Below are 27885 nucleotides of genomic sequence, written 5' to 3' on the forward strand. Positions count from 1 at the left end.
AGCTCAACACACACACACACACACAATTGAGCTCAACACACACACACACACACACACACACACAATTGAGCTCAACACACACACACAATTGAGCTCAACACACACACACACAAGTGAGCTCAACACACACACACACACAAGTGAGCTCAACACACACACACACAAGTGAGCTCAACACACACACACAATTGAGCTCAACACACACACACACAATTGAGCTCAACACACACACACAATTGAGCTCAACACACACACACACAATTGGGCTCAGCACACACACAATTGCTCAGCACACACACAATTGGGCTCAGCACACACACAATTGGGCTCAGCACACACACACACACAATTGGGCTCAGCACACACACACACACAATTGAGCTCAACACACACACAATTGAGCTCAACACACACACACACAAATTGAGCTCCACACAAACACACACACACAATTGAGCTCAACACACACACACAATTGAGCTCAACACACACACACAATTGAGCTCAACACACACACACAATTGAGCTCAACACACACACACAATTGAGCTCAACACACACACAATTGGGCTCAGCACACAAACACAATTGAGCTCAACACACACACACACACACACACACACACACACACACACACACACACACAATTGAGCTCAACACACACACACACACAATTGAGCTCAACACACACACACACACAATTGAGCTCCACACACACACAATTGAGCTCAACACACACACAAGTGAGCTCAACACACACACAAGTGAGCTCAACACACACACACACAATTGAGCTCAACACACACACACACAATTGAGCTCAACACACACACACACAATTGAGCTCAACACACACACACACAATTGAGCTCAACACACACACACACAATTGAGCTCAACACACACACACACAATTGAGCTCAACACACACACACACAATTGAGCTCAACACACACACACAAGTGAGCTCAACACACACACACACACAATTGAGCTCCGCACACACACACACACAATTGGGCTCAGCACACACACACACACACACACACACAATTGAGCTCCGCACACACACACACACAATTGGGCTCAGCACACACACACACACACACACACACACAATTGAGCTCAGCACACACACACACACGGGCTCAGCAAGCACACAATTGGGCTCAGCACACACACAATTGGGCTCAACACACACACAATTGAGCTCAACACACACACAATTGAGCTCAACACACACACAATTGAGCTCAACACACACACAATTGAGCTCAACACACACACAATTGAGCTCAACACACACACAATTGAGCTCAACACACACACAATTGAGCTCAACACACACACAATTGAGCTCAACACACACACAATTGAGCTCAACACACACACAATTGAGCTCAACACACACACAATTGAGCTCAACACACACACAATTGAGCTCAACACACACACAATTGAGCTCAACACACACACAATTGAGCTCAACACACACACAATTGAGCTCAACACACACACAATTGAGCTCAACACACACACAATTGAGCTCAACACACACACAATTGAGCTCAACACACACACAATTGAGCTCAACACACACACAATTGAGCTCAACACACACACAATTGAGCTCAACACACACACAATTGAGCTCAACACACACACAATTGAGCTCAACACACACACAATTGAGCTCAACACACACACAATTGAGCTCAACACACACACAATTGAGCTCAACACACACACAATTGAGCTCAACACACACACAATTGAGCTCAACACACACACAATTGAGCTCAACACACACACAATTGAGCTCAACACACACACAATTGAGCTCAACACACACACAATTGAGCTCAACACACACACAATTGAGCTCAACACACACACAATTGAGCTCAACACACACACAATTGAGCTCAACACACACACACACACAATTGGGCTCATCTCTCTCACACACACACAGACACGCACACACAATTGGGCTCCGCGCGCGCGCGCGCACACACAATTGGGCTCAGCGCGCGCGCACACACACACACACACACTTGGGCTCAGCGCGCGCGCGCGCACACACACACTTGGGCTCAGCGCGCGCGCGCGCACCCACACACACACACTTGGGCTCAGCAAACACACACACACACACACACACACACACACACACGGGCTCAGCACACACACACACACACGGGCTCAGCACACACACACAGGCTCAGCACACACACACACACAGGCTCAGCACACACACACACACACAGGCTCAGCACACACACACACAGGCTCAGCACACACACACACAGGCTCAGCACACACACACACAGGCTCAGCACACACACACACAGGCTCAGCACACACACACACAGGCTCAGCACACACACACACAGGCTCAGCACACACACACACAGGCTCAGCACACACACACAGGCTCAGCACACACACACAGGCTCAGCACACACACGGGCTCAGCACGCACACGGGCTCAGCACGCACACGGGCTCAGCACGCACACACACACACACAATTGGGCTCATCTCTCACACACACAGACACGCACACACAATTGGGCTCTGCGCGCGCGCGCACACGCACACACAATTGGGCTCTGCGCGCGCGCGCACACACACACACACTTGGGCTCAGCGCGCGCGCGCACACACACACACACACACACACACACACACACACACTTGGGCTCAGCAAACACACACACACACAGGCTCAGCACACACACACACACAGGCTCAGCACACACACACACACAGGCTCAGCACACACACACACACAGGCTCAGCACACACACACACACAGGCTCAGCAAACACACACACACAGGCTCAGCAAACACACACACACACAGGCTCAGCACACACACACACACACAGGCTCAGCACACACACACACACACACAGGCTCAGCACACACACACAGGCTCAGCACACACACACACACAGGCTCAGCACACACACACACACAGGCTCAGCACACACACACACACAGGCTCAGCACACACACACACACAGGCTCAGCACACACACACACACAGGCTCAGCACACACACACACACAGGCTCAGCACACACACACACACAGGCTCAGCACACACACACACACAGGCTCAGCACACACACACACACAGGCTCAGCACACACACACACACAGGCTCAGCACACACACACACACAGGCTCAGCACACACACACACACAGGCTCAGCACACACACACACACAGGCTCAGCACACACACACACACAGGCTCAGCACACACACACACAGGCTCAGCACACACACACAGGCTCAGCACACACACACACACACACACACACGGGCTCAGCACGCACACGGGCTCAGCACGCACACACACACACACACTTGGGCTCAGCACACACACACACACACTTGGGCTCAGCACACACACACACACACACACTTGGGCTCAGCACACACACACACACACACACACTTGGGCTCAGCACACACACACACACACGGGCTCAGCACACACACACACACACACACACTTGGGCTCAGCGCACACACAATTGGGCTCAGCGCACACACAATTGGGCTCAGCGCACACACAATTGGGCTCAGCGCACACACAATTGGGCTCAGCGCACACACAATTGGGCTCAGCGCACACACAATTGGGCTCAGCGCACACACAATTGGGCTCAGCGCACACACAATTGGGCTCAGCACACACACAATTGGGCTCAGCACACACACAATTGGGCTCAGCACACACACACACACACAATTGGGCTCAGCACACACACACACACACACACAATTGGGCTCAGCACACACACACACACACACAATTGGGCTCAGCACACACACACACACAATCACACACAATTGGGCTCAGCACACACACAATTGGGCTCAGCACACACACAATTGGGCTCAGCACACACAATTGGGCTCAGCACACACACACACACACACAATTGGGCTCAGCACACACACAATTGGGCTCAGCACACACACAATTGGGCTCAGCACACACACAATTGGGCTCAGCACACACACAATTGGGCTCAGCACACACACACACACACACAATTGGGCTCAGCACACACACAATTGGGCTCAGCACACACACAATTGGGCTCAGCACACACAATTGGGCTCAGCACACACAATTGGGCTCAGCACACACAATTGGGCTCAGCACACACAATTGGGCTCAGCACACACAATTGGGCTCAGCACACACAATTGGGCTCAGCACACACACACACACACACACAATTGGGCTCAGCACACACACACACAATTGGGCTCAGCACACACACACACACACACACAATTGGGCTCAGCAGACACACACACACACACAATTGGGCTCAGCAGACACACACACACACACAATTGGGCTCAGCACACACACACACACACACACACAATTGGGCTCAGCACACACACACACACACACAATTGGGCTCAGCACACACACAATTGGGCTCAGCACACACACAATTGGGCTCAGCACACACACAATTGGGCTCAGCACACACACACACACACACACACAATTGGGCTCAGCACACACACACACACACACACACAATTGGGCTCAGCACACACACAATTGGGCTCAGCGCACACACAATTGGGCTCAGCGCACACACAATTGGGCTCAGCGCACACACAATTGGGCTCAGCGCACACACAATTGGGCTCAGCGCACACACAATTGGGCTCAGCACACACAATTGGGCTCAGCACACACAATTGGGCTCAGCACACACACAATTGGGCTCAGCACACACACACACACACAATTGGGCTCAGCACACACACACACACACACAATTGGGCTCAGCACACACACACACACACAATTGGGCTCAGCACACACACACACACACAATTGGGCTCAGCACACACACACACACACAATTGGGCTCAGCACACACACACACACACACAATTGGGCTCAGCACACACACAATTGGGCTCAGCACACACACACACACACACACACAATTGGGCTCAGCACACACACACACACACACACACACAATTGGGCTCAGCACACACACACACACACAATTGGGCTCAGCACACACACACACAATTGGGCTCAGCACACACACACACACAATTGGGCTCAGCACACACACACACACACAATTGGGCTCAGCACACACACACACACACAATTGGGCTCAGCACACACACACACACACACAATTGGGCTCAGCACACACACAATTGGGCTCAGCACACACACACACACACACAATTGGGCTCAGCACACACACACACAATTGGGCTCAGCACACACACACACACACACACAATTGGGCTCAGCACACACACACACACACACACAATTGGGCTCAGCACACACACACACACACACACACAATTGGGCTCAGCGCGCCCACACACACAATTGGGCTCAGCGCGCCCACACACACAATTGGGCTCAGCGCGCCCACACACACAATTGGGCTCAGCGCGCCCACACACACAATTGGGCTCAGCGCGCCCACACACACAATTGGGCTCAGCACACGCGCGCGCACACACACACAATTGGGCTCAGCACACACACACACACACACACACACACAATTGGGCTCAGCGCGCCCACACACACAATTGGGCTCAGCGCGCCCACACACACAATTGGGCTCAGCGCGCCCACACACACAATTGGGCTCAGCGCGCCCACACACACAATTGGGCTCAGCACACACAATTGGGCTCAGCACACACACAATTGGGCTCAGCACACACACACACACACAATTGGGCTCAGCACACACACACACACACACAATTGGGCTCAGCACACACACACACACACAATTGGGCTCAGCACACACACACACACACAATTGGGCTCAGCACACACACACACACACACAATTGGGCTCAGCACACACACAATTGGGCTCAGCACACACACAATTGGGCTCAGCACACACACAATTGGGCTCAGCACACACACACACACACACAATTGGGCTCAGCACACACACACACACACACACACAATTGGGCTCAGCACACACACACACACACACACACACAATTGGGCTCAGCACACACACACACACACAATTGGGCTCAGCACACACACACACACACAATTGGGCTCAGCACACACACACACACACACAATTGGGCTCAGCACACACACAATTGGGCTCAGCACACACACACACACACACAATTGGGCTCAGCACACACACACACAATTGGGCTCAGCACACACACACACACAATTGGGCTCAGCACACACACACACACAATTGGGCTCAGCACACACACACACACAATTGGGCTCAGCACACACACACACACACAATTGGGCTCAGCACACACACACACACACACACAATTGGGCTCAGCGCGCCCACACACACAATTGGGCTCAGCGCGCCCACACACACAATTGGGCTCAGCGCGCCCACACACACAATTGGGCTCAGCGCGCCCACACACACAATTGGGCTCAGCGCGCCCACACACACAATTGGGCTCAGCGCGCCCACACACACAATTGGGCTCAGCACACGCGCGCGCACACACAATTGGGCTCAGCACACGCGCGCGCACACACACACAATTGGGCTCAGCACACACACACACACACACACAATTGGGCTCAGCGCGCCCACACACACAATTGGGCTCAGCGCGCCCACACACACAATTGGGCTCAGCGCGCGCGCGCGCACACACACTATTGGGCTCAGCGCGCGCGCGCCCACACACACAATTGGGCTCAGCGCGCGCACACACACAATTGGGCTCAGCGCGCGCGCGCGCACACACACTATTGGGCTCAGCGCGCGCGCGCGCACACACACTATTGGGCTCAGCGCGCGCGCGCGCACACACACTATTGGGCTCAGCGCGCGCGCGCGCACACACACTATTGGGCTCAGCGCGCGCGCGCGCACACACACTATTGGGCTCAGCGCGCGCGCACGCACACTATTGGGCTCAGCGCGCGCGCACGCACACTATTGGGCTCAGCGCGCGCGCACGCACACTATTGGGCTCAGCGCGCGCGCACGCACACTATTGGGCTCAGCGCGCGCGCGCACACTATTGGGCTCAGCGCGCGCGCGCGCGCGCACACTATTGGGCTCAGCGCGCGCGCGCGCGCGCACACACTATTGGGCTCAGCGCGCGCGCGCGCGCACACTATTGGGCTCAGCGCGCGCGCACACTATTGGGCTCAGCGCGCGCGCGCGCGCACACTATTGGGCTCAGCGCGCGCGCGCGCGCACACTATTGGGCTCAGCGCGCGCGCGCGCGCACACTATTGGGCTCAGCGCGCGCGCGCGCGCACACACACACTATTGGGCTCAGCACACACACACACACACACACACAATTGGGCTCAGCGCGCCCACACACACAATTGGGCTCAGCGCGCCCACACACACAATTGGGCTCAGCGCGCCCACACACACAATTGGGCTCAGCGCGCGCGCGCGCACACACACTATTGGGCTCAGCGCGCGCGCGCCCACACACACAATTGGGCTCAGCGCGCGCACACACACAATTGGGCTCAGCGCGCGCGCGCGCACACACACTATTGGGCTCAGCGCGCGCGCGCGCACACACACTATTGGGCTCAGCGCGCGCGCACGCACACTATTGGGCTCAGCGCGCGCGCACGCACACTATTGGGCTCAGCGCGCGCGCACGCACACTATTGGGCTCAGCGCGCGCGCACGCACACTATTGGGCTCAGCGCGCGCGCACGCACACTATTGGGCTCAGCGCGCGCGCACGCACACTATTGGGCTCAGCGCGCGCGCACGCGCACACTATTGGGCTCAGCACGCGCGCGCGCGCGCACACACTATTGGGCTCAGCGCGCGTGCGCGCGCGCGCACACTATTGGGCTCAGCGCGCGCGCGCGCGCACACTATTGGGCTCAGCGCGCGCGCGCGCGCACACTATTGGGCTCAGCGCGCGCGCGCGCGCACACTATTGGGCTCAGCGCGCGCAGCGCGGCGCACACTATTGGGCTCAGCGCGCGCCCAGCAGAGCGCGCACACTATTGGGCTCAGCGCGCGCGCGGCCGCGACGCTATCGGCTCACTAGGGCTCAGCTAGCGCGCTCAGCGCGCGCGCGCGCGCGCACACACACACTATTGGGCTCAGCGCGCGCTCAGCGCGCGCACACACACACTATTGGGCTCAGCCGCACTGCCAGCGCGCGCGCGCGCACACACACACTATTGGGCTCAGCGCGCGCGCGCGCACACCACACTATTGGGCTCAGCGCGCTGCGCGCGCGCGCACACACACTATTGGGCTCAGCGCGCGCTGCGCGCACACACACTATTGGGCTCAGCGCGCGCGCGGCGCACACACACTATTGGGCTCAGCGCGCGCGCGCGCACACACACTATTGGGCTCAGCGCGCGCTGCGCGCGCACACACACTATTGGGCTCAGCGCGCGCGCGCGCACACACACACTATTGGGCTCAGCGCGCGCCTGCGCGCACACACCACTATTGGGCTCAGCGCGCGCGCCGCCGCACACACACTATTGGGCTCAGCGCGCGCAGCGCGCACACACACACTATTGGGGCTCAGCGCGCGCGCGCGCACACACACTATTGGGCTCAGCGCGCGCCGCGCGCACACACACACTATTGGGCTCAGCGCGCGCGCGCGCACACACACTATTGGCTCAGCGCGCCCGCTGCCGCACACACACTATTGGGCTCAGCGCCGCGCAGCGCACACACACTATTGGGCTCAGCGCAGCGCCTGCGCGCACACACACTATTGGGCTCAGCGCGCGCGCGCGCACACACACTATTGGGCTCAGCGAGCGCCGCGCGCACACACACTATTGGGGCTCAGCGCGCGCGGCGGGGCAGCGCACACACACCTAATTGGGCTCAGCGCGCGCTGCTGGCGCACACACACTATTGGGCTCAGCGCGCAGCGCGCACACACACTATTGGGCTCAGCGCCGCCTGCGCGCGCACACACACACTATTGGGCTCAGCGCGCGCCGAGCGCGCACACACAATTGGGCTCAGTGGCTCAGCGCGCTGCGCACACACACTATTGGGCTCAGCGCGCGCGCGCACACACACTATTGGGCTCAGCGCGCGCGCACACACACTATTGGGCTCAGCGCGCGCGCGCACACACTATTGGGCTCAGCGCGCGCGCGCACACACACTATTGGGCTCAGCGCGCGCGCGCACACACACTATTGGGCTCAGCGCGCGCGCGCACACACACTATTGGGCTCAGCGCGCGCGCGCACACACACTATTGGGCTCAGCGCGCGCGCGCACACACACTATTGGGCTCAGCGCGCGCGCGCACACACACTATTGGGCTCAGCGCGCGCGCGCACACACACTATTGGGCTCAGCGCGCGCGCGCACACACACTATTGGGCTCAGCGCGCGCGCACACACACACTATTGGGCTCAGCGCGCGCGCACACACACACTATTGGGCTCAGCGCGCGCGCACACACACTATTGGGCTCAGCGCGCGCGCACACACACTATTGGGCTCAGCGCGCGCGCACACACACTATTGGGCTCAGCGCGCGCGCACACACACTATTGGGCTCAGCGCGCGCGCACACACACTATTGGGCTCAGCGCGCGCGCACACACACTATTGGGCTCAGCGCGCGCGCACACACACTATTGGGCTCAGCGCGCGCGCACACACACTATTGGGCTCAGCGCGCGCGCACACACACTATTGGGCTCAGCGCGCGCGCACACACACTATTGGGCTCAGCGCGCGCGCACACACACTATTGGGCTCAGCGCGCGCGCACACACACTATTGGGCTCAGCGCGCGCGCACACACACACTATTGGGCTCAGCGCACATACACACACACACACAAATTGGGCTCAGCGCGCGCACACAATTGGGCTCAGCGCGCGCGCGCACACACACACACACACACAATTGGGCTCAGCGCGCGCACACACACGCTCAGCGCGCGCGCACACACACACACACACACACACATTAGGCTCAGCGCACGCGCGCACACACAATTGGGCTCAGCACACCCACAATTGGCTTCAGCACACCCACAATTGGGCTCAGCACACCCACAATTGGGCTCAGCACACCCACAATTGGGCTCAGCATATAGACAGACACACAATTGAGCTCAATATACAGACACACACACACACACACACACACATTTGAGCTCAGTACACACACACACACACGAGCTCAGTACACAGACACACAGAACTGAGGTCAATATACAGACACACACACACTCCACTTACCCCAACAGTCAGACGCACACAATTGAGCCCAATAAACTCAGACACACAACAATGACCCCAACACTCAGAGACACAACAATGACCTCATTGCTGATACACACACAGACCGCATAATGTTAGAGGACCAGTTGTCAATGGTGGAAGGTGACGGGGTCCAAAGGTGGGTGTGGCAGGAGTGAAATTAGGGAACATTATTTCATGACAGACAACAGAATCCCTGTCTCCTGACATGGGGCAAATCAGATGGTCAACTGAACTTTTTAAAATCAAGGTGGCTAAATTTTTAATTAGATCAGGGTGTCAAGGGATATGGAATTAAGACAAATAAATTGACTTTAGATACAGATTAGCTATGATATAACTGAATGTTGGGAAAGACACTAATGGTAGAACGGCCTCCTATTTCTTTGTTTCATCATCAAGTTTAAAGTAGTGACTAGATCTAGAACTTGCATTTATATCGCACCTTCATGTCATGAAATATCTCAAGGGCAAAAAAGTGTTAAACACAATTTGACATTAAGCCAAATTGGTGGAGAATGTTTGTTTTAAAGTGCACGGTAAAAGGAGAGGAACGAGGTATTAAAAAAAAACTGTTTCACGAGTTGTGGTGTTAGTGAGCTGCCTCGATGAACTGCTGCGATCCATGTGCTGTAGATAGACCTACAATGCTGTTTGGGGGGAAATTCCAAGATTGTGACCCAGTGACACTAAAAGGAACAGCAATACGAGGATGGTGAATGGCTTAGAGAAGAACCTATAGGGGTGACCTTCCTATGTGTCTACTGCCCTTGTTGGTGGTAGAGCTCACTAGATTGGAAGTTGCTGTCAAAGGATCCTCAGCAAGATGCTGCAGTGCAGCTCGAGTCTGGTTCACACCACCTCCACTCTACATTGGTGGTGGAAGGACTGAATATTTATGGAAGGGATTTGCAGAACGGAAGGCCTAAGCAGTTCAAGTTGTCAATGGTGAAGCAGTGGGGACATAGAAGAGGGAGAACATCACATGTGGATTACAATGGGCTCCTCACTGGGGAGGTTGAACTTGCTCCTCAACGGTCTGTTTGCTTGGGGATAGGCAGACCCTACACACTGGATGACAAGTGTTCAATGGGCAGTGTTAATTCAGATTTGGGGAAACCTCCACCACAGATAGCCCTGGGATGTCATAGATTGTGACTGATCAAGAACAATCATCAACAGAAGCACTTGCAATTCAGTCATGCAACGAGTGAGGCTTTCCTAAGATCTTTTAATGTTCTGTAGAGAACAAAAATCTGCCAGCCTGGTCTGTTCATGCCTACATGTGATTCCAAACATGCAGAAACAAGGTTGACTCTTAACTGTCCTCTGAATTGGTCTAGAGAACCATCAGTTCAATGGCATAGTTAATAAAGGCCAGCTTTGACAGCAACACTCACATTTCATGTAAGAATGAAGAACATCTAAACCTATGGTCGAGTTGATTAATTTATGAATGAATAAATGCTCAAGCGGATAGATAAATAAGACAGAGCTGATATAGGCAAGTGAACAGGCTCAGAAATGTCAAGTGTTATTCCATAGGGAGGAGGAGTGTTTTGTACTCATGGGTCAAGGAAACTCAAGACATAACCCGTTCCAGGTCACTAAGCTGAAAGGGGACCGGGGGCACAGTTTGAGAATGAATTACAGGATAAATGCTAGAAGCAACAATACATTGGAGTCAGAAGGCCACAGATTCAAAGTCCACTTCAGCCCACAAACAAGGCTGACACTTCTGTGGAGAAATGAGGGAGTGCTGCATTGTCAGATCAGATGAGACTTTAAAGCAAGGCTCCTTTCACCCCTTAGTGGCGTAAAAACATTTCCTGGCACTATTTTGGAAAAGAGAAGTTGTCGTTGATGTCGTAGCCAATTTTCTTCTCCTTAGCCAACATCACTAAAACAGATTACCTTGTCATTATCATATTGCTATTTGCAGGAGTTGGCTGCGTGCATATTGGCTGCACATTTCCCAATATTACAACAGTGATCACTTTTAACAAGTGCTTTGTGATCTCCTGAGGTTATGATAGGTGCTATATAAATACAAATCTGTTCTTATTTTTTAAGGTTAATTTAAAGCCTTTCATGTGATAATCAAGTAAATGTTTTCTGGACGTCCAAGGGAAGTAAAAATGGAGTCCAGTGGTTCAACGTTTTCGGTGTGGATGCATTGAAAATAATTATTTCCAATTGAAATTGGAGGGAGATTTAAAATAAAACACTTCTGAAAGGTTTTGCTTGCATTAAAAAGTTAGTCCGTGTAATAGCAGTCAAGTCCAAAAGAAGAACATTTCTTCTCTAGCTCAGGTTGATGCTGTGGTGCAGAATAATCTCAATTTGATGCAAGTACTTAGCTTTAGACCAAACTTTAGCTGTCTCTAGGAGGTCTATAACACAATGAATATTCAGAAGGATATCAACATCTCATTAAACACACACTGCAACATCGAAAAGATGGAGCAAAGCACACAGCCAGAATAAAGCAATCCCTCTCAGTGGTTCTATACTCTGTCCATGCATTCAGTCTAAAAGCAGTACATAGCATAGCAAAGAGAAGTACACACATATAGGCATGCAGCAAGGCATTCCAAATCAAATTAAGGAAACTGCAGCCTCCATGTTCAGCAACAGCAGAATACTGATTCAAAGTATGGTAGGCTGAGAGCTTTTGCAAACACTCCTTGTTCCATATCCTGACAGAGAACGGAAATGTAACATTTACCTCTAAACCTGTTACCACTCTTATTAAATAAGGAGAAAAGTCATTAACTCTCATAAAACCAAGGTTTTAAAATTAATTATATTCCACCCAAAGCATCTGTAGCAAAGAAATTCTCAGATGTGCGCTGCAGTTTCAGTCAGAGCAGCAAAGGGGGAAGTGGTCAGGTTGACACCAGAGTACCCGTCCCACCATAGACCCCATGATGCACTCTCCAATCACTCACCCCCACGCTATACTGTCCCAACACTCACCCTTCTCCCAATCACTGGTTGTCACACGGCTCCCCACAACCAACATTTCTTCATCTCGCTTGATCGCTGTCACCTACATCTAAATTATTGAGTTTGAACCCACAATGCACAATAAAGGTTTAACATTCAGCTCCTGCTGATTTCAGGAGCTCAACCATGGCCTCAGTGGGTGTTCGAGAGAGAGCGACAGAATCAGCTGGGGTTGCAGCTCCTGATCATGGCCCAGTGACTCCTGCAGGCTGGTGTGGCTATCATTCGCTCAGAGAGTCCAGGCTCTGAAACACCCAGCTGAATTTTTCATCAATACTCACTGTGTGGGCTGATCCCATCCTGGGGGAGGACTGAATGGCCAATGAGTCTGGAACTGTACCCACCATGACGACGTTAGAAGGGTGGGTGTAGGACACAGTGGGCAGAGTGGAAGAGAGAGGGGGGGGGAATGAAGATTAGGATAGGATAGTTTAGGATTATGGACAGATCAAATCACTGACTTCACTCAGCATCTCACACAATCTTATAAAAACCAGATGTTCTTGGTGACATTGCGTTGTGTTCCTCATTGTTAATGACAAGACAACAGCAGCAATACTGGTACAACAATGGAAAGAACTATGCCAACAATCGGGAAGAGAAAGTGAGGACTGCAGATGCTGAAGATCAGAGTCGACTGTGTTGCTGGAAAAGCACAGCAGGTCAGGCAGCATCTGAGAAGCAGGAGAATCGACGTTTCGGGCCAGAGCCCTTCATCAAGAAAGCTCTTCATCATTCCTGATGAAGGGCTCTGGCCTGAAACGCCGATTCTCCTGCTCCTCGGATGCTGCCTGACCTGCTGTGCTTTTCCAGCAACACACTCTCAACTATGTCTGCAATCCACAGACTCCCCAGAAATGGACTGGCAGGATTGCTGAGATGCAGGACAAGGAGAAGCATGCAGTCAGTCAGTCAGCAAGAGCAACCTGATCGGAGAGCCTTCAAACCAGAGTGTTGGACCGTCCCTTCACCATGCTAGTTCATCCCAGCAGCTGAGTGCAAAGAAAGGGAACTAGGCCAGCACAGCACAGCACGAGAATGATATGACCTGCTGTTCACAATGGCTGGGTAAGAGGCAATGCATTAGCACAGCCCAGGGTAGTGGGGTCAGCCACTGGGAAGGTTTGCAGCCGTGCTGGATGGAGGAGGGAGGGAAACAAATAGTCACAGACTGTCTTCCAACATCCTCACTGATCTCTCCCTCCTCATCTCAGGCCTACCCGTTATCACTGTCGTGGGGTCCGTGGCAAGCCAGGAGGATACTCGCGTGCCCTCCCCATTCCACTCACGCTCTCCAGCCAATCCAGATGAGTCACGGATTAGGGAGGTGGGGCAGCTTGACTCAACATCAACCGTGAGGTCTATACAATCTGGGATTCAACACAAAACATTTAGTGCGTTCCCCCATCCGGAGAGGGGAGGAGTGGGGAAAGGAGTGTGAACGTTACACAGGACAGGGGTGGAGAGAGACAACAGACCAGACAGCAATGAGGAAAGACAAAAGAGCTCAGAACAACGGCAATGCTGGCACCAGACACAGCCACAGATCCCGAGAGCTGCCTTGCTCAGGTGGAGGAGCGCCTGTGCTACTTGGGAGGCTTTGCTTACAAATTGAGAGAAAGTGGAATCTGGCATTTTATTTCAAGGGCAGCAGCCCAGCATTCCCAATCCTGATACAGTCAAAGAAGAGATTGCAGGAAGTGGCAGGAAATTAATGTCCTGCATCCAAAGTTGTGCCAAGACCAACTTTGCCAGCTGCTTACCCTCTCTCTTCCAGCGATGCCTTCGTATAGAGGCTGTGGTGATGGCAGTGCGAGATATCCTGGGTACTGTTGGTGTCACCTCCACCTGCAGACACTTCCTACCCACCTTGGAAACGTCAGGAGCATCAAAGGGCAATGAGCTTTTCATCGCATTAGCAACCTGGAAGAAGAACACAGTTAAGGTTGGAACAGAGAGCACAGGTTAACAAAGAAGCACAGTTCATTCACACCACACATACTTGTACATGTTTAAATTGGGATTAGCATTAGTTCAGGAGAATTGACGTTTCGGGCATATGCCCGAAACGTCGATTCTCCTGTTCCCTGGATGCTGCCTGACCTGCTGCGCTTTTCCAGCAACACATCTCCGGCTCTGATCTCCAGCATCTGCAGACCTCACTTTCTCCTCAAAGATTAGCATTAGTTCAACCAGACAGCTCTGTAGCAGGTGAAAAAGACTTGCATTTCTGCAGCACCTTCATGACCTCAGTTCCGATGAATGATGAGCAAGGAAGTACTGCAATTCTACAGCACCCATTTCAGGGCTGTGCTGTCAGTATAACTAGTGGGTTTCACAATAATAACTGACTTACCAGCAGTGGCTGAGAATACAGCTCTAACTGTGCACGATATAGGAGGTCCTCTAGTGCTTCTTGGCCCAGTTCCCACTCTCCGTTGTAGCTGAAGAGAAACAAGAAAAGGAGGAAGTCTCCAAGATTAGGCTCACTACTGGCAGACCAAGCTCCACCAGCTCAATCCCCTCCCCACACTTTCTTGCCCTCCATTAAATCACACCACCCAATTGACACCACACGTACTCCCACCAGCAGAGGAAGGATTGACAGATGCTGCGGAGGTTGAGCGAGGTCTGGTTGGGGGTTGAACGTGCCTCCCTTTTTCAGCAAGCACTGAAGGACATCTTTGAAAAAAACGGGACAAAAACCAGGACGCCAACTTAAAGGCGAATACCACAAGAACCAAAGGTAGCAAGAGGTAATGTTCGTCACAGAGCCAGTGGTTAGGATTGGGAATCCACTCGGAGTGTGACAGAATTAATCTCGATTTTCAACTATTATCCATAATTGGATAATTAGTTGAAGACAGAAATATTTGCAGGGCCAGTGGGATGAGGCTAGCTGCTCTTGCAAGGATTCATGAAGGTACCTCGGGCGTCTCTGACAGGCCCAAGTGAAGACCAAGCACAAACAGCGGAAGGAGTGGGTGAAAACTGAAGCCTGCCACCCAGCCATCTCCTCAAACATCACCTGTCCCACCTACGGCAAGAGGTGCAGATCCTGCTATTTAATCACCTCAGGGCCCACAAACTCCAGCATGGAAATAAAGTCAACCTTGGTCTCCAGGGACTTTGTGAGATTTTGTGCTGCAACCATTCCCTCCAGAGACTTTAGTGATGCATTTGAGATGAGGATGAAACTGGGCATGTCGGACTGGCTGAGACCTGTGACTGAGGGAAACGAAAGGCAGTGTGGTGCCATTCAGCATAAGGGGCATAGTTACTGGGAATTTCAGTGAAAGTCTCATGGGGTCAAGCCACCTTGACACTCCATGTAACTCCAGTGGAGTTTAGAAGAGTAAATGGTTACTTGATTAAAACATATAGTCCTCAGGAGGCTTGACAGGATGGACATGGCGAGAATGTTTCCTTATATGGGAGAATCTAGAACTAGAGATCTGGTTTAAAAATCAGGAGTTGCTCATTTAAAAGAGATTAGGTGAAAATGTTTTCATAGAGGGTCATGAGTCTTTGGAACCTTCTTCCTGAAAAGGCAGTGGAAGTAGAGTCCTTGAATATTTTTAAGACAGAAGTAGATAGATTCTCGTTAAGCGAGGGGATGAAAGGTTAACCAAGGGGTAGGCAGGTAAATGAATCTGAAGTTACAATCAGATCAGGCATGATCTCATAGAATGGTGAAGCAGGCCTGAGGGGGTGAATGGCCTACTCTGTTTTGTTCACAACATGAAAACTGGCCCATAACAATGGCAACATTTAACAGTCAACACAGAGAAAGTACTTTTACCAGTGGATTTACTGATGGTAATGGCAGCGATGACTAGCTGACACACAGTATCTGACAAAACCATGCACACCCCTCACCTTCCATACTTACATTGTATGATAGACCCCTGTCAACAGCTGCACCATAAACTCTGGGTCCAGCATGACCCGGCCACATGTCTCACTCCACACCTTCTGCCGTTGTCGTGGGAACCCAGTAATACACAATCTAATGGTGGAAGAACAGGCAGATATTAGCAAATGACATCTTACCATGATACAACACAGATGCACTCAGCTGTGGCTACGAAACACTAAACTTTTAACCCATGATTGAAATCATAGTTCAGGAAAGATTTGTATTAAGGGTCCCTAAGGTTTATAAAGTGAGTGGCTTAGCTCAGTGGAATACAGGTCCAGAACAACACTGGTTGCAATGGTGATTAAGCTGAAGATTGGGACCGGTTACAAGCAATTGGGATTCCACACTAGTAGCACTCTCAATGAATCTCACAACTTCAGAGTAAACAGAGAGGCCAGTCCCCTATTATTCTTGAGTCCTCTCAGAGACCTTTTTTGGTTGATTGGTTAGGTCAACATTGACTGCCCATCACTTATAACCTTGGAGAAGGTTATTATGAGCTATTTTCTTAAACTGCTGAAGTTCTTAGGGTTTAGGGCCCCACACAGTACTGTTAGGAAAGGAGTTCCAGGATTTTGACACAGCAATAGTGAAGGAATGGTGAGATATTTAATAGGCAGGAAGGCATGAGACTTAGAGAGGAACTTGCACGCAACTGCTGCTGTGTTCTTCTAGAGGACAGAGCTCTAGAGTTTGGAAGGTGCTGTCAAAGGAACATGGATGAATTGTTGCAGTGCATCTTGTAGACATTGTAGATTGCTGGCACCATGTGTGGGTGGTGAATGGGATTCTAATCAATTGAGCTGCTTTGTCACGCGTGGTTTTATTATTCAGTCATAGGACATCAATGTTGTTGGCCAGGCCAGTATTTACTGACTATCCCTAATTGTCCAGAGGGATGTTGCTGTGGGCCTGGAGTCATAGGTAGTCCAGGCTAGGTAAGGATTGAAGACTTCCTTCCCTAAAAGGACATCAGTGCATCAAATGGTTTTTTTCCAACAATGAGATTTTTATTGAATTCAAATTCCACCTTGGTGAGTTTTGAGCCTGGGACCCCAGGACATTTCCCGGATCTCTGAGTTAACAGTCTAGCGATAACTCCACTGAGATATTGCCTCATCATTCATCTTGCGTGTTGTTGCTGCACTCATTGAAGCAAGTTGGGAGTATTCCATAACACTCCTGACTTGTGCTTTATAGAAAGTGGATAGACTTTGAGGAATCAGGGAATGAGTGACCTGTCACAGAATTCCCAGCCTTTGGCTGGTTCTTGTTGCCACAGTATTTGTTTGGTTGCTTCAGTTCAGGTTCTGGTCATTGCTAAACCCCATGATATTGGTAGTTGGAGATTGAATAATGGTAATATCATTAAGCATCAAGGGGAGATGGCTGGATTGTCTCACTGGAAAGGGGCAGTGCCTGGCACTTGCCACTTATCAGCCCAAATCTGAATATTGTCCATGTCTTGCTGCTTTTGGACATGGACTTCTTCAATACCTGAAGAATCACAATTGGTGCTGAACGTTGTGCAATCATCAGCAAACAGCTCCAACTCTGACCTTGTGGAGTGAATGTCATTGATGAAGCAGCTGAAGATAGTTGGAGCCGAGGACACATTCTTGAGGAATTCAGATGTGCCCTGGAGCTGCGATGGTTGACTCCCATCTCTGTGCGTTTGTGAATGTATCTACACTACACTGACTGCAATAGTTAAAGAAGGCAGCTCACCACCACTTTATCCAGGACAAAAAGGGATGGGCATCATCCCAGCCAGTTACACCTACAGCCCTCAAATAGAATAGAAGAATGTGTATGACTCCAATCAGTACAGTATTTGGTCCCCAGTTTCCACAGACTCCAGTTTTGCTTGGGCTCCTCAATGCCATCTTGAAGTCAACTTCTAGTTCCTCGGGCTGGTGAGGCCAGAAACAGGGAGATAATGGATTTGAATGTGTGGCTGGGGAACTGGTGCAGGAAGCAAGGATTTAAATTCTTGGATCACTGGGGTATGTTTTGTGGTAAGCATAAATTATACAAAAGGTTAGGGACCAGCATTCTGGCAGGCAGGTTTGCTACTGCAACACAGCTACGTTTAAACTAATTAGCGGGGGGGGACGACAAACTGGATGTTTAAGGAGGAAATTGAAGGGAAAGTTAGAACAAGGGAAGTCAAGAAAGACAACTGTATCAATGAAGCAGAAAACTCAAAGAGGGATCATGCTGTAAGGCTGAGTGAAATAGGAGTTGATGGGAAGGGTGAGGGCAGTAACAAATTAAAAATACTATATATGAATACACGAAACATGAGAAACAAGATGGATGAGCTTGAGGCTCTTTTGGAAATTGGCAGATACGATATTGTGGGAATAACTGAGACGTGGCTTCAAGTGGTCAGAGCCTGGGAAATGAATATTCAAGGCGACACATTGCTATTGTAAGGACAGACTGACGGGCAGAGGGGGTGGGGTGGCCATGTTGGTAAGGGATGATATTCAGTCCCTTGCGCCGGGGGACCTAGAATCAGGGGATGTAGAGTCGGATGTCGGATGCAAGTTGAATCAGGAGCTGAAATTGGCCTGTTGCAAAGATGTTACTACAGTTGTTATGGGGGATTTCAACCTGCAGGTAGACTGGGAAAATCAGGATGGTATTGGACCTCAAGAAAGAGACTTTGTGGAGTGCCTCCGAGATGGATTCTTAGAACAGCTGGTGCTGGAGCCTAGCAGGGAGAAGGCAATTCTGGATCTGATATTGTGCACTGAACCAGAATTGATCAAGGACCTCGAAGTCAAGGAGCCATTGGGAAGTAGTGACCATAATACAATAAGCTTCAATCTGCAATTTGAGAGGGAGAGGGTACAATTGGAAGTGACAATATTTCTGTTGAATAAAGGGAACTATGGAGCTATGAGGGAGGAGCTGGCCAAAGTTCAATGGTGCAATATCTTAGCAGGGATGACAGTGGAGGAACAATGGTGGATATTTCTGTGTATAATGCAGAAGTTGCAGGATCAGTTCATTCCAAAAAGGAAGAAAGATCTTAGGAGGAGGCATGAGTGGCTGTGGCTGATGAGGGAAGTTAAGAAACATATAAAGTTAAAAGACAAAAAGTATAATATAGCAAAGATAAGTGGGAAAACGGAGGACTGTGAAGCTTTTAAAGAACAGAGGATTACTAAGAAGGAAATACGCAGTGAAAAAATGAGGTACGAAGGTAAACTGGCCAAAAATATAAAGGAGGATAGTAAAAGCTTTTTTAGGTATGTGAAAGACAAAAAAATGGTTAAGACTAAAATTGGGCCCTTAAAGACAGAAACAGGGGAATATATTACGGGGAACAAAGAAATGGCAGAAGAATTGCATTGGTACTTCAGGTCGGTGTTCACTGGGGAAGACACAAGCAATCTCCCTGAGGTAACAGTGGCTGAAGGACCTGAACTTAAGGGAATTTATATTTGCCAGGAATTGGTGTTGGAGAGACTGTTAGGTCTGAAGGTTGATAAGTCCCCGGGGCCTGATGGTCTACATCCCAGGGTACTGAAGGAGGTTGCTCGAGAAATCATGGATGCGTTGGTGATTATTTTCCAGAGTTCGATAGATTCAGGATCAGTTCCTGCGGCTTGGAGGGTGGCTAATGTTGTACCACGTTTTAAGAAAGGAGGGAGAGAGAAAATAGGAAATTATAGACCGGTTAGTCTGACCTCAGTGGTGGGAAAGATGCTGGAGTCTATTATAAAGGATGAAATTATGACACATCTGGATAGTAGTAACAGGATAGGTCAGAGTCAGCATGGATTTATGAAGGGGAAATCATGCTTGACTAATCTTCTGGAATTTTTTGAGGATGTAACTATGAAGATGGATGAGGGAGATCCAGTAGATGTAGTGTACCTGGACTTTCAGAAAGCTTTTGATAAAGTCCCACATCGGAGGTTAGTGAGCAAACTTAGGGTGCATGGTATTGGGGGCAAAGTACTAACTTGGATTGAAAGTTGGTTGGCTGACAGGAAACAAAGAGTAGTGATAAACGGCTCCATTTCGGAATGGGCAGGCAGCAACCAGAGGGGTACTGCAGAGGTCAGTGCTGGGACCGCAGCTTTTTACAATATATGTTAATGATAAAGAAGATGGTGTTAGTAATAACATTAGTAAATTTGCTGATGATACTAAGGAGATTAGGATGTTAGGAGATTACAGGGTGACCTGGACAGGTTAGGTGAGTGAGCAGATGCATGGCAGATGCAGTTTAATGTGGATAAATGTATGGTTATCCACTTTGGTGGCAAGAACAGGAAGGCAGATTACCACCTAAATGGAATCAATTTAGGTAAAGGGGCAGTACAAAGAGATCTGGGTATTCTTGTACACCAGTCAATGAAGGTAAGTATGCAGGTACAGCAGGTAATGAAGAAGGCTAATAACATGCTGGCCTTCATAACAAAAGGAATTGAGTATAGAAGCAAAGAGGTTCTTCTGCAGCTGTACAGGGCCCTGGTGAGACCACACCTGGAGTACTGTGTGCAGTTCTGGTCTCCAGATTTGTGGAAAGACATTCTGGCTATTGAGGGAGTGCAGCGTAGGTTCACAAGGTCAATTCCTGGAATGGCGGGACTACCTTACGCTGAAAGACTGGAGCAAGTGGGCTTGTATACCCTTGAGTTTAGAAGACTGAGAGGGGATCTGATTGAGACATATAAGATTATTAAAGGATTGGACACTCTGGAGGCAGGAAACATGTTTCTGCTGATGGATGAGTGCCGAACCAGAGGACACAGCTTAAAAATACGGGGTAGGCCATTTAGGACAGAGATGAGGAGAAACCTCTTCACCCAGAGAGTGGTGGCTGTGTGGAATGCTCTGCCCCAGAGGGCAGTCGAGGCCCAGTCTCTGGATTCATTTAAGAAAGAGTTGGATAGAGCTCTCAAGGATAGTGGAATCAAGGGTTATGGAGATAAGGCAGGAACAGGATACTGATTGAGGATGATCCGCCATGATCATATTGAATGGTGGTACAGGCTCAAAGGGCAGAATGGCCTGCTCCTGCACCTATTGTCTATTCTCCCCACCTCAATCCCATTAGGTTACTATCCCCACAGCTAACCCTGCTGTCTTACCTCCATCACCAAATCAGCCCAATTTCCTACAGCAAGCTCTACAAAACAACTTTGTAGGATTATGATCAATTGCAACTTGACCTGCAGTATTGTTGTGGATTTAAGATAGACATTTATTTATACTGCACCTGTCAACACCTCAGACCGTTCCAAATAACTTTACAGTCTGTGAAATACTCGAAGTGTAGTGACTGCTGAAATTGTAGAAAACACAGGGCAGTTCGCAAACAGCATAACACACAAAAAGCCAGGTGATAAAAGCCGGATAATCTGTTTCAGTGATGTTGGTCTTAAGGGGCTGATATTGACCAGGAAGAACTCCCTGGGTTTTTGTAATAGGCCACACAATCTTTTACATCCACATGAGTGTGCAGATAGGATCTTGGTTTGATGTCTCAACTGAAAGACAGATTTCTGGCAGTCCCTCGTTTGGACTAAAGGGTTAGGTCTTTCAGAGAGAGCTGTGGGATAGTAACATAATGGGACTGTGGTGGGGAAGAGGTGGACTTCAAAGGTGGCATTGAGGAACTCAAGAAAAACTGGAGCCTATAAAAATTGGGGACAAATTATTGTACTGATTGGAGTCTGCCATAATTTTGAGAATTCTATTTGAGGGAAGGTGGTGTTGCTAGCTAGACCAGCTCTTACTGTCCATCCCTTTTTGTCCTGGATAAAGTGGTGGTGAGCCATCTTCTTGAACCATTGCAGTCAATGTAGTGCAGATACATCCACAAACCTAGCACAAGGTATCCTCACATCATAGCTCCACCATGTGCATTTCACACAAAAATAACAGAGATTGAATTACTCTGCCATATCACTTCATAGGATGGATGCTAATTCTGTAGCTCGCCCTAGAAATCGGAATTGAATTACTGAATGTTAAATTCAAATCAGAAAGCAGAATAAAGTCTGCAATATAAACAGGGCCTTGGACACAGTACAAAAAAAAACTTAACCAACAGTACCAACCCAGGCTCAGTGGGGAGCATCACACCTGAATGAGAAATCTGTGGGTTGGGATAACAAAACAACAGGAGCTGTAGGCCATTCAACCCCTCTGCCATTGAATAAGATCACGGCTGGTCTGATTATAGCCTCAAATTCACATTCCTCCCTGCTGTTCCTAGCCTACAACTCCCTTGACAATAACACAACAATTAAGCCACGCTTTGTAGTCTCAATCACATAACTAAGCTAACACTGCCAATGCAGCTCTGAGGGGGCTGCAAGAATTCTATTTTTCAGATGAGGGGCCTGATCTACTCTCTCAAGCGGATGGAAAAGATTGTGTGACAGTATTACAAAGAGCCATGGAATTCTGCCTGGTATCCTGGCTGATAATGCCCTTAAGGTCAAACAGATGACCCAGTTTTTATCACACTGCTTGGTGGGACCTTGCTGTGTGCAAACTGTTTGGCGCTTTCTCCAATTTCAGCAGAGACTACGCTTCAAGAGTATTTCACAGACTGTAAAGTTATTTGGGATGGTCTGAGGTGTTGAAAGGTGCAATATAAATAAATATCTATCTTTAACAGATACATTCTCCACCTGATAAAACACTTTCCACAGCTTCTGTTTGTTGGGGTCTGCAACCACATGCAAACACACCCCAAAACTGCACTACACCATATTCCCCAAACACCATCAGAATGCCACCTTGCACTGTGCTGTCCCCCTCAAATGAATGAAGAATTTGAAGTAACACATACTTTAAGCTTTAAAATAAACCTTAAGAAACCCCCCCAGCACCACACACACACAAATCTGTACTTTGCTCTCATACTTTACCTCGAACACACATTACACAGGGAGCGGTAGGAGGAGTTGGGCATGGAGACAACCGCAGAGTTGTAGCACAACATGAGGAAACTCAGCACTTCAAACCTGCAGGAGACACACAGTATAAAACTTTACACATCTGTATCAACTGCACAATGTGAGAAATACATTTATCTCATAAGTATATATGACACTACTGCATCAATAATGGATTCAATTCCATTCAGCCTGTATGAATCTCTCCATGGGCCTCTGATATTAGTTAAGCAAAGACTGGCAATGGATAATACCCCTCCAAAGGGTAAGGGGAGCTTAAAGACTTACTAATTTCAGGTAATCAGCCACAGTCCAGTCAGAACAATGGTTGTACAGCCTGAGGGGCACTGCTCTGCAAACAGGGTCAGGTGAGAGTCTGGGAGGGGACCTTCATGAACTCTCACAGTATGGGAAATGACTAGTCATTGGCATCATTGTGAGCTAGTCAGCACTGGCCCTCACCCCTTCCACCTGGTGAAATCCTCACTTCCATCTCAGAAGGAGAAAATACAATCTATTTTAGGAGGCTTTAATTACAGGGTTGACCAAGACTCTGATGTCTGGAGGATATTCAATGTGAAAACAGGAAACTGCAGGCCAGGTAGCTTAACATCTGCCAAAGGGAAATTGCTGGAATCTGATATTAAGGATTTATAGCAGGAACTTAGAAAACTTCAGTACAATCAGGCAGAGTCAACATAGCTATTTGAAAGGGCAATGATGCTTGGCCAATTTATTAGAGATCTTTGAGGAAGTAGCAAGCAACGTGTATAAAGCAGTACCTTTAGATGTGGTGTCCAAAAGGCATTTGACATGGTGCAGAGAACAACATATGGCCATGGTTAGAGAACCGGCTGGATAACAGGAAGCAGACAGGAGGCATAAATGGGACGTTTTGGTTGTCTAAGAGTGATGAGAGAAGTGCCAGAGGGATCAGCACTGGGGACAGAACTATTTACAACTTATATTAATGATTTGAATGAAGGGACCAAATGTATGGTTGCTAAATTTGCTGATGACACAAAGATAGATCGGAAAGCAAGCTGTGAAGATCACATAGGAATGTGAAAGGAATATGGTAGGTTAAGCAAAAGATTACCAGGTTGAATTTAATGGGGGGAACATGTGAATGTATCCACTTTGGCAGGAAGAATAGAAAAGCAATATATTTAAATTAAGAGAGATTGCACAACATGAGATGGAGGTTATCTGGATATCTTGGTGCATGAATAATTAGAGATTAAGACAAATGGATTTTTTTTGTTTATTTGAAAGGGGAATGGTATATAAAGCGGGAAAATGGGGTTGAAAAACCTATCGTCCATGATCGAATGCCGGAACAGACCCAATGGGGTGTTTGGCCCATGGTCTTTAAAAGTATGGTCTTATAAAAGTATGGTCCTATGGTCTTATAAAAGTAGGAAAGTTTTGCAACAGCGTTTAAATGGCATTGGTAGGATCACATCTAAGGAGTTTTGTGTATAGTTTTAATCGCCTCATTTAAGAAAAGAGATAATTACATTAGAAGTAGTGTAGAAAAGGTTCATTCAATAGGAGTGTTAGAAAATTAGGGCCTCTATTGATTGGAGTTTAGAAGGATGAGTCGTGATCTTATTATAGAGATCTTGAGGGCACTTGAGGGGGTGAATGCTGCAAGGACACTTCCCTTTGTGGGAGAGACTTGAACTCAGGAACACAGTTTAAAAACATGGGACCTCCCATTTAGGACAGAGATGAGGAAGATCTTTTACTCTCAGAGGGTCACGCGTGTGTGGAATTTTCAAACTCAGAAACTGGGGGATGCAGTGTTGTTAAGATGTTGTTAAAATCTTAAATATTGTTAAGATTTTTAGATTCTTGATTAACAAGGACCTCAAAGAGCAGTAATGTGGAGTTGAGAGGTCACAGTCAGATCAGTTAGTCTTACTAGGTTGGAGGGGCCAAATGGACTATATTTCTACTTACTTGTATATGCATTTAGATCATTAGAAAAACCAGTGGAAATGATTACTTCCAACTAACTTGGTGTGGCCAGATTAAAAACAAGAATTGCCACAGTGCATCCACTGACCCTACACTCTGGGATTTGGACAACACCAGTCCTGATAGCCATTGTCTGGTATGTGAACTGAAAACAGGATGCTAGGGGCTCAGGAGCCCAGTGGGCCTGTTTGGCCATTTTTCTGATCAGAAGCCCACATTTTATATTTTCTTCATAACAGAATGGGAATTGAACAGAGGCACCGGATGGACTGGCCGTGGAATCAAAAATCTTATAAGAGTGTAGAACATAACCCTAGATCAGCTTGGAGGAAAGTGGGAGGGATCAGTCTGAGATTACGGAGTTGAGGCGGGGAGGGAGAGGAGTCAGCAGAAGGGACAAGAGCGGAAGACCTAGTTTCAGCTGCTTCACCTACCTGTTCTGAGCTGTGAAGTTCTCCCGCTGAGGGTGAAGGTCGCTGTACACCACCCGGATTAGATCGTGCTGGCTCAGTGCGCCTTCTGTCAGGGCCATGGAACCAATACTCGACGGCTGCATCAACAGAAAGCAAGAAACTTCCACAAATTTGGCTGAGGTCTGTGTCCTGATCATTACTACACCAATAACCTGGACAGCGCGAGTATAAATCCTACCGAGGCATTTGGATTCGGTTTTTGAAAAAAAGAACACTAGAAATAAGCTGGTCCCAATGATACTGATCACTAGACTAAGTGTTTCTTCTCCTAATCCAACTCGCTGATTAATGGCCTTCAGCGAAGTAAACCTTACCTGGTTTGGTTGACACGTTACTCTGGATCCACAGTAACATGTCCAAGTGTTAACTGCCTTCTGGAAAGGCCAAGCGAGCCACTTCAATAAATGAACGTTTTCAGGGCAACTAGGGATGAACGATAAATTCTGGCCACACAAATGATGCTCATATCCCAAGATATGAAAATAAAATCTTCCCAGTGTCCTATTCATTTTCCAACACCTCAGGTTCCTCCTCTTTGAAGACTCACACAGAGCTATCAATAGTAGCTAACCTCAACTGATGGAGGCCGTTACAGACTGTATGTATACAAGGCTATGGGCCAAGTGCTGGAAAATGGGATTAGAAAAGATAGATATTTAATGACCAGTGCAAACATGATGGGCCGAAGGACCTCCTTCCACACTATTAAGAACTCGGTGAGTTTAAATCCAATTCTGCTCTCACACAGCAATTTTATTCCGAGTCAGAGGGTCATGGGTTGAAGCCACATTCCATAGAAACTAGAGTCCATAGTCAAGGCCAACATTTCAGGTGCATTACTCACAGGGTGTGCTGCACTGTGCCTTTTGGTTATGGCGTCAACTGAGTCCATCTATTCTCTCAGATGGACTAAAAACAAAACCCAAGGCACTAGTTGAAGAGGAGCAAGGGGGGGGGGGGGGGGGGTGGGGTTCTACCTGGTACCCTGGCCAACTTCCATCATTCAACCAACTGCAGAAAACAGATGAAGCTGTGTATGCAGTGGGCAAACAGGGATGCCAGTTACAACTCAATAATTACACATCAAAAATAATCTGGTTGTATGGCTGCAAAGTATTGTTTAACATGTACAGTAAATGCTTTTATTTTTATGAACAGTATTCTAAAGGAGGTAACACCTAAGTCAATCACAGAGTGCAGTGACTGAGCGACCCACTGAGGTGTGACCCCTTCACCATCTGACTGTTTAAGAGAAA

At 49.2% G+C, this 27885-nt stretch overlaps 1 protein-coding gene across 4 annotated transcripts in view; it reads right to left on the bottom strand.

Annotated features, from left to right (window-relative positions):
* The window catches only part of hycc2 (hyccin PI4KA lipid kinase complex subunit 2), a 57834-nt gene that overhangs the window by 2596 nt on the left and 27353 nt on the right, over window positions 1–27885 (bottom strand). For 3 of the 4 annotated variants that reach the window (XM_087988808.1, XM_087988809.1, XM_087988807.1), the window contains 6 exons: window positions 26591–26706; window positions 24147–24242; window positions 17212–17328; window positions 15676–15763; window positions 15083–15242; window positions 14540–14689 (listed from right to left, as the gene is read on the bottom strand). In XM_087988808.1, coding sequence (XP_087844934.1) covers window positions 14540–14689; window positions 15083–15242; window positions 15676–15763; window positions 17212–17328; window positions 24147–24242; window positions 26591–26706 — 727 coding nt within the window. The remainder of the gene's footprint in view (window positions 1–14539; window positions 14690–15082; window positions 15243–15675; window positions 15764–17211; window positions 17329–24146; window positions 24243–26590; window positions 26707–27885) is intronic. The other variant, XM_087988810.1, reaches the window with a different exon arrangement.

Source organism: Chiloscyllium plagiosum, unplaced genomic scaffold, assembly GCF_037043375.1.
Source record: "Chiloscyllium plagiosum isolate Xiang-an unplaced genomic scaffold, Cpla_swu_hap1 HiC_scaffold_7, whole genome shotgun sequence".
NCBI classification, from domain to species: domain Eukaryota; kingdom Metazoa; phylum Chordata; class Chondrichthyes; order Orectolobiformes; family Hemiscylliidae; genus Chiloscyllium; species Chiloscyllium plagiosum.